Genomic DNA, 12,261 nt, shown 5'->3' with positions numbered 1-12,261 from the left:
ATGATGATGATGGTGGTGGTGATGATGATGGTGGTGATGATGATGGTGGTGGTGATGGTGGTGATGGTGATGATGATGGTGGTGATGGTGATGGTGGTGATGATGATGATGATGATGGTGATGATGATGACGGTGATGACGATTGGTCAGTGCAGTTTTGAACGTCCCCGCTCTGTGTGGTGTGAAGGAGCATAACCTCCTGTTCACACTCATAAGACATCAGTGAGCTGATGTCAACTATAGCTGCGGTCACCCGGCACCCAGTCCGTGCCGGGACCCGCCACCAGGGGCGTCGTCAGTTCACACGATGCTCGAGGCAGCTCTGTGGGAGACACTCTGCTACTCTGTCCCCCGGGCCCCTCCATCCCCCCCCACCCCATGTCTTTTCTGTGAAGGAAACTGAGGCAGAAAGACTGGTCTGCCCGTGATTACACTCTGAATTGCGGGGTGCGCATTCTGTCATTTGGAGGTACAGGCTGTCCCCCTTGGTCTTCAGGGCCCCTTTCCACGAGGCGTTTTGGTCTCGGTTGTCACCCACCCACAGAACTGTGTACGAGGACTGGTCACGACCTCGTTTCACAAACGCAGACACGGGCCTGCCCAAGGTCGCAGACCAAGCTGGTAGTTAGCTGCGTGGGTGGAGTGCAGCACTCACGGGGACTTCGCCCGAGGTGACCGGTGACAGTGGCGCCGAGGCATCTGCGCTGTCCAGGGCCACAGCTTCTCCGACGGTGGCCCTGGTGCTCATTCCACTCTCCCGTGCCACCTCCTCGAGGGTCCAAGAGCCCCGCTGTGGAGAGAAGGTCCGAGTCTGTGACACAGCTGAAAACTGGCACACCGGACAGGAACCCCCTGGGGACAGGGGACTGCCCCCGCCCCTACGTGACACGGCCACTCGGTCTGTCTACAGTGTTCGCTGATCATCGTTTTCCTCTCAGACATTGACAGCCCCCAAAACCTGGTGGCCGACCGGGTGACGGAGACCACGGCCTCCATCTCCTGGGACCCGGTGCAGGTCGCCATCGACAGGTACACGGTGCGCTACACCTCCGCCGACGGAGACGCCCGGGAGGTGCCGGTGGGCAAGGAGCAGAGCAGCGCGGTGCTGACGGGCCTGCGGCCGGGCGTGGAGTACACGGTGCACGTGTGGGCCGTGCGGGGGGCCCGGGAGAGCCGGAAGGCCGACACCACGGCCGAGACAGGTAACGGAGCATGGTTTTTGGGAGTGTGAGGCCTGCCACGCGGAGTGTACAGCTGGTCAGTTTTTGTTTTCTGCTCTGACGCGGGGAGGACCTGTGGTCTGTGCAGGGGCGGGTGGCATCCCCTCGTCACAGACCACCCACGTCAGCCCCCAGCGTTAGCTGGTTTCGTACCGGCCAGGGCCTCCCGATGGCCCCTGAGTGACAGCCCTGCCATGATGGTCTCGTCGAGCCCCGTGAATGCTGGGTCCTGGACACCTTCGAGGGTCTGCTATTGAACTTGTGAGGGGGACAGAAAAGGAAGCTCAAATGCTGTTGATATTAATATGTGAAAATTAGCTTTAGAAAAGTAGCCTGTCCGTCTACCAGCGCGAGGAGATGCCTGCGGTTTGCTCTGCTCTCTGGGTGGAGCGATGATGCTGGCTTGGGGAGTAAGGACAGCCTCTGTGTCACATGCCCATCCTGTTGGGAAGGAGTCATGTGGCCGCATTTCTGTGCAGCGACGGAACCAGCCACTGAGCACTCCAAGTGGGAGCGGGGTTTGACACCTGCCGGTTCACTGCACGGTGTGTCCTGAGCGTTGGCCACTGTCCCTGCCACTCCGCGGCAGCGAGGACCCTGAGGGTGGCAGGACGCAGGCCTCTGCCCCGGGGGCTCACACCTGCCACCGGCTGCCGGGGTCCTCACGCAGGAGGTGGGAGGGCTTCGCCCACTGGTGCTGGGAACAGTGTGACTAGGTGCTGTGAGCAGAGGCCAGGCCTCCGGCTGGCCCCACCCCCTGCCCGGCGCCCTGCCGCGTGCTGAGCGGGAGTGAGACACTCACCCACTAACCGAGTAAAGGCACTTGCTGTGCTGCACTCTTGTGGAGGCAACGGCGTGGAGTTTCAGATGCTGGTCTGCCGTGCTTGCTCCCTGAGGAGCCAAGGTCTCCGTGGGGAGGGGAGACATGTATGCCCACGACGGAGCTAGAGCCTCTGAGATGGAAGAACCACACAACACGAGCAGGCTTTGCCCCAGGCAAGATGGCCACGGTTTCCGCTCCCCTTGGCCCATTAACGGTGCATGTTTTTTCTTCCAGACATTGACAGCCCCCAAAACCTGGTGGCCGACCGGGTGACGGAGACCACGGCCTCCATCTCCTGGGATCCGGTGCAGGCCGCCGTCGACAGGTACATGGTGCGCTACACCTCCGCCGACGGAGACGCCCGGGAGGTGCCGGTGGACAAGGAGCAGAGCAGCGCGGTGCTGACGGGCCTGCGGCCGGGCGTGGAGTACACGGTGCACGTGTGGGCCGCGCTGGGGGCCCGGGAGAGCCAGAAGGCTGGCACCACGGCCGAGACAGGTACTGCGAGGGACCCAGACAGGAGACTCCTCACATGTGTCAGGTGTGGGGAGGGGGCGGGGAAGGCCGTTGTTTCGCCTGAGGACACTCTTCAGAGGGGTTCCCTCCTCTTACTCCTGGGTCATGCGTTGACGTGACCTTTCGGACTAGTGCGAAAGAGGGCAGAGGACATGGCATCAGGCAGGGCCGTGGGACGGGTCGAGAAGGCAGCGCAGAAGGTCACCTCTCTGACCACCCCCGCTGCCCAGCTCCCACGTTGTGCCACTAAGGGGCACGTGTGAGATCGTGGCCACTCAGTTTGGAGGTTCGGATTCGCAGACAATAAGGACCCCAAGTCAGAGGTGAATAGTTAAGCACTTTATTAAGCGAGGGCAAAGAGAAAAGCAAGGATCAAGAGCCTCCGTCGCCGGACGGGAAGTCACCAACACCCGCGCACAGACGCCGGGGATCCCGGAGACAGCCGCATTCGGGGTTCGTCTGGGAGCCGTGCTGAGCGAAGCGTCCTTCCCCGGGTGGGACTCCAAAGTCCTGCTGTGGGGGCTGTGATTAAACATGCTTCAGACACACGTGGCCGCGTGCCGTGGGGTCCGTGAGATTTTGCCCAACTAACTGTTCCCTCTGGGAGAAGGGCCAGTTCTCCCGGGAGAGAGCAGTGGGTCTTGCCTTTTCAGGGAGGGCCACAGCTCAGGCAGAAACAGGGAGGGCTCTCCAGGTCCCTTCAACACTCCACACGTCAGCCGCAGGCCGGCGGCCAGGGCGGCCAGGAGCTCGGCCACTGCCCTCCTGCAGGCGGGGGCCACAGTGCGGCGTCTCCTCCCTGCAGGGCCCCCTCCAGGGGGCGAGCAGGGAGCCGGGCGCCCGACTGTAGGTGCTGACGACAGGGCCTCTGGTCTCGCTGAGCGTCACCACGATCGGCCCTGGGGTCCTGAGAACAGTCCGGTGCCCTGAGGTCCTTGGGTCGCCCTAGCCAGTCTGGGGGAGACCTGGCCACCCCTCTGTGGCCGGGGCAGCACATGGGCCCCTGGAGTCACAGGAGACTTGAGTTTTTGAGTTATTTTTATTAGTTACATTAGGCATTTTTTAAAAAGATTTTATTTATTTATTTTTAGAGAGGGAAGGGAGGGAGAGAGAGAGAGAGAGAGAGAAACATCGATGTGTGGTTGCTGGGGGTCATGGCCTGCAACCCAGGCATGTGCCCTGACTGGGAATCGAACCTGCGACACCTTGGTTCGCAGCCCGCGCTCAATCCACTGAGCTATGCCAGCCAGGGCCATGTTAGGCATTTTTAACCAAAAAAGTGATGCATGCTTCTATAAAAATTTTCAGGCAAGGGCATGTGGGAAGAAAACCTCTTTTCCGCAGCCCAGGCTCCCTAACGGCTGCTGCGCTGCTCTGGCCCGTGCCTCCTCCCTCCTCCCTGCCTCCCTCCCCCTTCCTGCTTCTCCTCCCTCCCTCCCCTCTGCCTCCCTTCCTCCCCATTCCTTCCTCTTCTTCTTCCTTTCCTTCTCTCTCGCTTCGCTCTTCCTTAAAGACAATGACATTATCGTGTTTCTGGTCCACAGAAATGAGAAAGTAAGACAGACCTCCACTGTCCCTAACCCGGGGCGGCGGACAGTCACGGAGGCGGCAGAAGGCAGCCTAAGATACTTAAATCGTCCAGGTTTGGCTTTGGTTTTGCAAGTGGAAATTCAGTTTTTCTGTGGGATGGATACACTAAAATCTACACCAGATGTTCCGCTTTAGAATGTCAAACCAAGCTGACATCACAGAAACTCAAAATTTGTCAAAACACCCGAACTCAAAACAACGGCTGCCTGATTCCTGTTCGACCGCAGCAATTCTGTGCTCAGCTGAAGAGCTACTGGGTATGAAATAGCCCGGAGACCCCTTTTTTGGGAACGTGGAAATTGAAGTCGTATTCTGTAATGGCTTTTCAAACTGGAAATTTCCATTCATATCTTATTTGGTTGGAAAAAAAAACAGTCTCTGACCAGTTACTATGGTGTTGACCACGAGTTTGCTGAGCTCCAGTTTTCTGGTCCCCACGCCCCCACGTCCTGACGCCCCCATGTCCCCACTGGAGTTTGCAGGGGGGAGTGCAGGGGGCCTCAAGGAGAGCCCTGCTCGTCTCTGCCTCAGCCTTTCCTTCCCTTCCTCTTCACTGTTCCCCTCCCTTCCCCTCCCCTCCCCTCCTTTTCCTCCTTCCTACTCGCCCTCTTATCCTCCATACAAACACCCCCGCCCCTGCTTCTCTCTGCACGGAGCACGCATCTAAGGCCACACACTTAGACACATAAGGAGTAGAGCTTCCTCTTTCTACGCCAACTTAATGTCCGTCATAAGCCCTACTCTGCTTGTTGGACAGAAATCTCGGTAACTTTAGGGTCATGCTCCTCCCCCCGGATTGGATGTGAAGCCTTGGGCGGTTTCCCAATATCAGGCCCGGGGCTCCTCCGGCCCTTGGGCCGTCTCTCCCGGCAGCTGTTTGCGGAGATGCCCTGGCTCCCGTGTTCAGGCCTCCCTGGTCCTGCACCCCGCGTCCCCTGCCCCCGGCTCCGCACCTCCGGGGGGGCCCTGCCGTCCCTGGACCCACCCCTAGTCTAGCTTGCTCCTGCCCGCCGGCCTCTGGGAGTCTGCTGGGCAGGCGGGAGCCCAGGTTCACTCCATGTGGAGGGAACTCGGCCGCCCGAGCACCTGTTCCTTCGTCCCTGTCCCCGGTGGATCTGTGCCTGTGGACGCAGAGGCCGGGGAGGGCCGGTGGCGAGGGAGAACGGAGCCTGCCATCTGCTCGAAGGGAGGAAAAGAAATGGGGGGGGGTTGTGGGCAGGAACTATAAGTTAATGCTTCAGAAGTTGCCCTGCCCCCATCACCTTAGCAATAACCATCGCCCCATCACTTGGCTTTCCATACACAGACATTGACCCTCCCAGCAACCTCCGTCCCTCTGCCATGACGCAGTCCGGCGGGGGACTGACCTGGATGGCTCCCTCTGCTCAGATCGACGGCTACATTCTGACCTACCAGCTCCCGGATGGCACCACCAAGGTACTGGACTCTCCTGGCTCTTCTCTTGGCGCCTCTGCCTGGCCCCACACAGAACAACTGCCTCGGGTCAGCTGGCATGATGGCTGGTGCCACGGCAGCCTGCTGATAATGCAGCGGATCCTCACTGGTCGCCTGCTGTGTGCAAGGGACCGTGCTATGCACAGTCGCCTGTGACCGCCAGGTCTCACTGTACTAGGGTTAGCCTGTGCCTGCCCCCGCTGACCACTCCGCACCTGCCGGCCACGCCTTGGCCCACGTTGTTTGTTTATTGTGCCCCATAAATCTTAGCTCCGGGAGGACAGGGACCTTTCGTCTCTTTGGCTCAGTCCTCCCAGGTAGGCGCTCGATAAAGATTTACTGGATGAATTGATTAACCCTTATTTCAGAGATGACACCTCTGCCCTGGGATCTGAAGGCCAGTAAACTTTCAAAATTAGTCCCAGTGGAAAATTATTATCTTTCGTCCTTGGGGAAAAAAGAAAGGAGGAAGGAAGGGGAAAAGGAGAGACGCATTGATTTGGTCAGTAGCTCAGTGACTGCCTAGGACCGCCCTGCTGCCAGAGGAAGACGGTGGGTTCAGAAGGGAGGCGGCGAGAAAACCAGCCCCCCCCCATAGATAGCAGCCCGGTTTCCCTTCCCTCTTCACTTCTCAGCCTGGTGTGGGGGCCCCGGCGAGGGCCTGGGGGGCAGAGGTCCGGGAGACCGGCGGGTGCTCCCTGGGGCTGCTGCCTCGCACCGGCTCCCAGCCCGTGCGCCCAGCCCGTGCGCCCCGAGGTGCTGAACCTGGAGAAGCGGCTGCGACAGGCTGGGGTCCCGGGCCACCTCTGAGCCCTCGGAGGCAGACACCACACCGTCCGAGAGCTTCTGGCGTTGGCACCAGGGATGTTCCCGGCGCCTGGGTGCTGGGCATGATGAACTGAGCCCGTGCCTCCCGTCTCCTCTGTTCGTAGGAGGTGCGGCTGGGACCCGGGGACCTGAGGTTTGAACTGCAAGGCCTTGAGCAGGGCACCGCCTACCCCGTCTCCCTGGTCGCCTTCAAGGGGGATCGCCGGAGCAGGAGTGTCTCCACCACCCTGTCCACAGGTACCGCGGACCTGCACTCGGAGGGAGAACGTTGTGGGGGAGGAGCCTCCCAGAGGCCGGGGCCGTGCCCACGTGGGAGCGGGTGGCTGCCGAGCTGTGGGTTTCTTCAGGAAGGGGACATGGGGGTGGGGGTGCGGCGGGTTCAGGAGAGACCCATCCCCTGGTGGAGGGACTGGAGGGGGGAGCAGAAGGGAGTGTTGTTTTGTGGGGCAGCCGGGTTGGGGGGGAAGTGATGTGAACGTGACCTTATCTCTGGTGCGTTGGGACAGTGCGATGAGAGCGGTGAGCGGGGGAGGTAAGATGCGAGTGAAGGGCCCGAAGGTGCAAAGCAGTGGGAGGCCGTGGACCGTTCCTGAACAAGACACATCACTTAAAACAGGGGACTCACCCCCCTGCCCTTGTCCTAACACCGCCCCTCTGCCTGGCCTCTAGTGGGCGCCCGTTTCCCGCACCCCGCGGACTGCAGTCAAGTCCAACAGAACAGCAACGCCGCCAGCGGCCTGTACACCGTCTACCTGCACGGCGACGCCGGCCGGCCCCTGCAGGTGTACTGCGACATGGACACGGACGGCGGCGGCTGGACTGTGAGTCACGGGGGCCCTGGGCAGCCGCCCCTTCCCAGCCCAGGCAGCTCTAGCTCTTCTGACGCACGGGACGGGGGAGCCCTGGTGGCCCCAGCACCCACAGCGCCAGAGGCCCCTCGTGCCCAAGACAGGGCAGACTGAGGCCAATGGCTGCAAGGCTCGGGGGCTGGTCCCCGTCTCACAATGCCCTGTGTGTGTGCACACGTGCGTGTGCACGTGTGTGTGTGTGTGTGTGTGAGCCACTGTCCCCTCCTCAGAGCACTCTCCTCAACCCGCCCCTCGCCAAGCAGGACCCTCTTGGAAAACAAGGCCCATACAGAAGCTTCCGGGCAGGGGTGTCAGACCCACTCTCACCGGGGCCACATCAGCCTCGCGCTGCCCTCGAAGGGCCCGGTGTGGTTTCAGGGCTGCGTGAGTGTGGCCGCTCCTTAGCCAGGGGCCAGGAGCTCCACATTCGGCAGGGCAGGCCCCGTGTCCGTGGCCCCCCAGCAGTCCGTGGCGCTGTCGCCCACACCTTCCCCTTTGCGGACTTCGTGAGTCCACGTCTTCCTGCTTCCCCCCGAATCTCGGGCTGCTGCCCCCGCCCCCCATGTGCCCACCCTGCACCACGTGGAGGTTGCAGGGTGTGAGCTCCTCCCGGCTTTGTCTCCGTCTGGTTCCTGTGTCCTTCCCAGCCCGTCTCATCCTTTCCGGGGGCTTTAGTTTACTTCCCAAACCTGTTACCATACCATGTATGCTGTGCAGCAGCAGCACACCAACACCAAACTCCAACGAGCTGAAACTTAAAGTGCTTTTTCTCCCGCGTGCCCAGTCCTTTTTGGGTTTGGCTGGCATTTCCAAGGGGCGACTTGGGGGTTCGAGCGGACTCTGGTGCCCGGTCAGCGTGCGGCCGTCACCGAGGCCCAGGGCCCGTGGCGATGGAAGAGGGGGCAAGGAGAAGGCCCCCACCCCCTCCTGTGGTTTCACTTCCAGTCCTTGGCTGGGACATGTCGTCCCAAGGCCCCAGCTGCACTCAGAGAGGCCGCCAGGAGGTCTTCCCGGACTCCTGGCAGCGGAAGAACCTCACATCACCTCAGACACATTTCTCCCCTTTACAAGCCCGGCCTGGCTCGTGTGTTAGAGCTCTGGCCCTGGCACTCGGGGGCTCCTGTGGCATCTTCACCCACCCGTGACTCCCACTGCCGGGCCCCCAGCGAGCACGTGGGGCGCACAAAGCCCCTCCACTCCCAGAGCCCCCATCCCAGCGGAGGGCCGTCCCGCCAGCGCCAGGACTGCAGAACCGCTCTCCACTCCCCGTCCCTCAGCTCCACTCCCAGGCCACCCCACACCTGTGTACAGTCCCCTCCTCTGTCCTCAGGGCAGCCCCAGTGCGAGCTGCCGTCCCCGCTCCCTCGGGGGTGGCCGTGCCAGTGCGGGGCAGAGGGAAACGGCCATCTCCCTTTGCAGGTCTTCCAGAGGCGGAACACCGGGCAGCTGGACTTCTTCAAGCGCTGGCGGACCTACGTGGAAGGCTTTGGGGACCTCAGGAAGGAGTTCTGGCTTGGTGCGGCCTTGGGGAATCTGGGATGGTGGGGGATGCAGGGGGGACTTCCCCTTGGGAAGCTGGTCAGGCAGCTTGAGGACGCTCACCAGGTTCAGGGGGAGGTCCCGGGCCAGGGACCCTCTGGGGAGCCTGCCGGCCAGCCTGTGGGAAGGCTCCCACTGTGCTTTGGTGAAAGGGCGGGACAGTCCCAGGCGGCCTTTTGGCTGTGTCCAAGCCCCACAGGATTTGCCGGGAGCCGAACCCCCGAGAGCCGTAGGAGCAGGAGCAGGCGGGGGGCTGGTGGCGCGGGCTGGTGGGCGGGCACACTGTCAGGAGGGCACACTGGTCACCCGGACTTTCCGCTGGTGACGCCCGTCGTGCGGGTTCTGCCGTTGCTTGTGTCCGTCTGCTGCGTGCTCAGGCAGAGAGGTGCGTGGAGAGGGAGATGGCCAGAAACAGCCGTCGGGAAAAGAAGAATTAAGACGTTGTAATCGGGGGACTCGGTGCCCAGTAGAGTCGGCTTTGTGCGGAATCCCTTCAGGGACTGTCGAGTGAGCGGGGGGGTCCCCTCTGCCCCCCGGCGGGAGGGGTGGACAGTAGCCACCAGCCGCTGAGGCCTGGGAGAGTTGAAGCTGACGGAGCAGGGTCACCCCGGAAAGAACCCCACCACTACCCTCCCAGAGGACAGGGCTCCCACACTCCGTAGCCTGATGGTCCCAGAGGAGTAGCTGGGGGAGAAAATGAGCCCCCGCCCAGAGAGAAAGTCGGGGGGAGGCCCAAGTGAGCAGAGGAGGCGAAGGCCAAGGTGACGCCTGACGAGGGGAGGTCTTCGTTTCCAGGGCTCGACAAGCTGCACAACCTCACTACCGGCACCCCGACCCGGTACGAGGTGCGGGCGGACCTGCAGACGGCCAACGAGTCCGCCTATGCCGTCTACGACTCCTTCCAGGTGGCCTCCAGCAAGGAGCGGTACAAGCTCACGGTCGGGAAGTACAGGGGCACCGCAGGTGAGGGCCGCGGTCCCGGCGGCCGGGGCCTCACGCCCTGAGAGTCCGAGCCCTGGTTTGCAGCGTGCCCTGGGCCTGGGGTGGGATACTTCCGCGGAGGCCAAGGGTCCTCACCGACTGGCAGCCGAGGCCCTGCCCCCAGCAGGGGGCCTGGCGTCAACAAAGTCGTTAAAGTGATCCTGGACCCTCAGAAAACCAGAATGTTACACGCTGACCCTCCCCGTCGCACCCCCAATCCGGGCGAGGAGTGGCCCACCCCCTGTGCCTGCCCGCCCCCCACCAGGGCTCCTCCGGCCGGGGTAGGGGGGTGAAGCTGCCACCCTCACATGGTGCAGAGCACGCACGGCGGCGTTCCCACAAAGACGGGAAACGAAAGGGCCGACTCCACCGGCAGGAAGTGGGGGTCCCACCCACGTCACACGAGGTGACGACATGGGAGGGGCAGCAGGGCAGCCGCGGGGGTCGGGGACCTCCCCCTCCCCCACCACGAGCGATGTGACGGGATCCCCGGGTGCGCCACTGACTGTCTTCTTGAAGGGGGAGGGGTGGTGACTGTCCGTGTTACAGCTAAGCCTCTGTTCGTGGCGTTTAAAACCCGGGCAAGTAGGTCCGCTGTTTGGCTTTGCACGTTTGTTTTCCCTTTTTAAAGTTGTTACTTTACTGCAGCTGTCCCAATCCCCCCCCCCGCTTGCTCTCCCCTGCCCCGCCCCCCACTCCCACAGTCGGCCCCCACCCCGCTGTCCCCGTCCACGGGTCGCTCATGCCTGTTCGCTGGGTTTGCGTGTCTTTGACTTTGGGGTGGCCGTACAGAGGAACGTGCCACCAGCCGGGTGGCCTGACTGTGCGGGACACGGTCTCTCCCCTTAGACTCACAGGGAAATGAATAGATCGGTAGTAACAGAAGGTGACTTTAGCAAAGAATGTAGTAAGTGGTCAGGAGACTGCAGGAGCGTGGACAAGGGTGGGGCGTGGGGGGCTGAGGGGACTGAAGGGGGTCCTGCAGGACGGGGTCGGGAAGGGGGGGCTGGAGCTGGGCCTGAGAGGGTGGAGCTCAGATGGGAGGAAAGGCAGGGGCTCCCCAGCCCGGGGGCGTCGGGGGCTGAGCCGGGGCAGGGACATCGCGGTTCATCCTTGGCACCTGCGGCTTTGCCAGAACTGTCCGCTCAGCGACCCCTGATGGCGGAAGCCTGTCCAGACAGCGTGATCGGAAGTGGCCGACTGCTCATGCCAAACTTCTTCCAGGTTCTAGGACTTAACTTAAAAAAAAAAAAAACCACATGAATGTTGCATTTGCCCTTGTTTCCCAGGCCTTTGCTGGGCCTGGAGCAGAGTAGTCGAGTCTAAAATAAGGTGCCGCCAGTGAGACCTTCCGGCACAGCCTCAGGGGAGCCTCAGGGGTGTGTTGTGTTGTGTGTGAGGAACAGTCCGGAGCCCCAAGCAGCCCTGTCCGGGTCGGGGAGGGGATGAGTCGGGTGACACGGTGACCTGGGAGGAAACAAAGTGCTGGGGGGGGGGGGGGCATCTTGACGGGTCCCCCTGTGGCTTTGTCTCCTCAAGGGGCCGGGAGGTGCCTGGCCCACCCCGAAAGCCTGCCGCAGGGCTCCAGCCAGAGGGTGTCTGTGAGGGTGATCGGTAGTCTCGGGGACCAGGTGTGAGTGTAGGCGTGGTTCTCGTAAGAACAGAGCGGACTTGAACTTGGGATTGACATGGGCCCTGACTGCCTTTTATGAGCTGGATTAAAAAGTGGACTTATAAAAGGATGACCGTCACGATGGGGAAACAGGAGAAAGGCAGGTAAAATAATTGCATGTGTGCAGACACGATGCGACGGAGCACTGAGGGCACGGCGTGCCCAGAGGGCGCTGGAGGTCCAGGTGTGTGCTCGGAGGCTGAGAGGGAGGACCCAGGAGGGGATGCTTCCTCGGGGTGCGCTGAGCTGGGCTTCAGGGGCTGGGGGGGGGCGGTTTGGACCGAGGGAGAGCATAGAGACGCCGGTGGGCAGGGGCCCGGAGGCCGGACCTGTCCCCTGTGCAGGTGGAAGGTGCCTGTGGGGACGGTGGCTGTGAGACGGGGCACAGGGAGCAGCCAGGTCCCAGGCCTGCAAAGCGAAGAGGAGGAGTTCACCCCGCCCCCACCCCCACCCCCGTGCGGCAGAAAGTAGGGCGAGATGCCTGAGATGACGGATGCACAGGCTTCAGGGGGGCCCGGGGGCTGCGGTGGGGACGCAGGCCCAGAGAGATGGGAGCCGCCCAGCTGGCAGTGGAGGGGGGCGGGGAGGGGGCGCAGAAGGACGGGCTTGATTAAGGTGCAGAGCAGGTGTGTCGGACACGTGGCTCGCAGGTTTCTGCTCTGGGCGGCTGGGCGGAGGGTTGGGCAGAGACAGGAAGGGCCGGGGAGGTGCCCTGGGGAGAGTCGATGCGTCTGCCCCCGGGAACTTGGGTCCTGCACTTGACTGTGGAGCTTCTCAGGGGAAGGGCCC

At 62.3% G+C, this 12,261-nt stretch overlaps 1 protein-coding gene across 5 annotated transcripts in view; it reads left to right on the top strand.

Moving 5' to 3' along the window:
* TNN (tenascin N) overlaps window positions 1–12,261 on the top strand; it is a 35,093-nt gene that overhangs the window by 20,218 nt on the left and 2,614 nt on the right. For 4 of the 5 annotated variants that reach the window (XM_036015262.1, XM_036015260.1, XM_036015259.1 and 1 more), the window contains 7 exons: window positions 939–1,202; window positions 2,278–2,541; window positions 5,456–5,586; window positions 6,537–6,669; window positions 7,102–7,253; window positions 8,700–8,796; window positions 9,615–9,782. In XM_036015262.1, coding sequence (XP_035871155.1) covers window positions 939–1,202; window positions 2,278–2,541; window positions 5,456–5,586; window positions 6,537–6,669; window positions 7,102–7,253; window positions 8,700–8,796; window positions 9,615–9,782 — 1,209 coding nt within the window. The remainder of the gene's footprint in view (window positions 1–938; window positions 1,203–2,277; window positions 2,542–5,455; window positions 5,587–6,536; window positions 6,670–7,101; window positions 7,254–8,699; window positions 8,797–9,614; window positions 9,783–12,261) is intronic. The other variant, XM_036015261.1, reaches the window with a different exon arrangement.

The sequence above is a fragment of the Phyllostomus discolor genome, chromosome 14, assembly GCF_004126475.2.
Source record: "Phyllostomus discolor isolate MPI-MPIP mPhyDis1 chromosome 14, mPhyDis1.pri.v3, whole genome shotgun sequence".
Lineage (NCBI taxonomy): Eukaryota > Metazoa > Chordata > Mammalia > Chiroptera > Phyllostomidae > Phyllostomus > Phyllostomus discolor.
The sequence above is the reverse complement of the archived record's forward strand: the minus strand, read 5'-3'. Positions and strand labels throughout refer to the sequence as shown.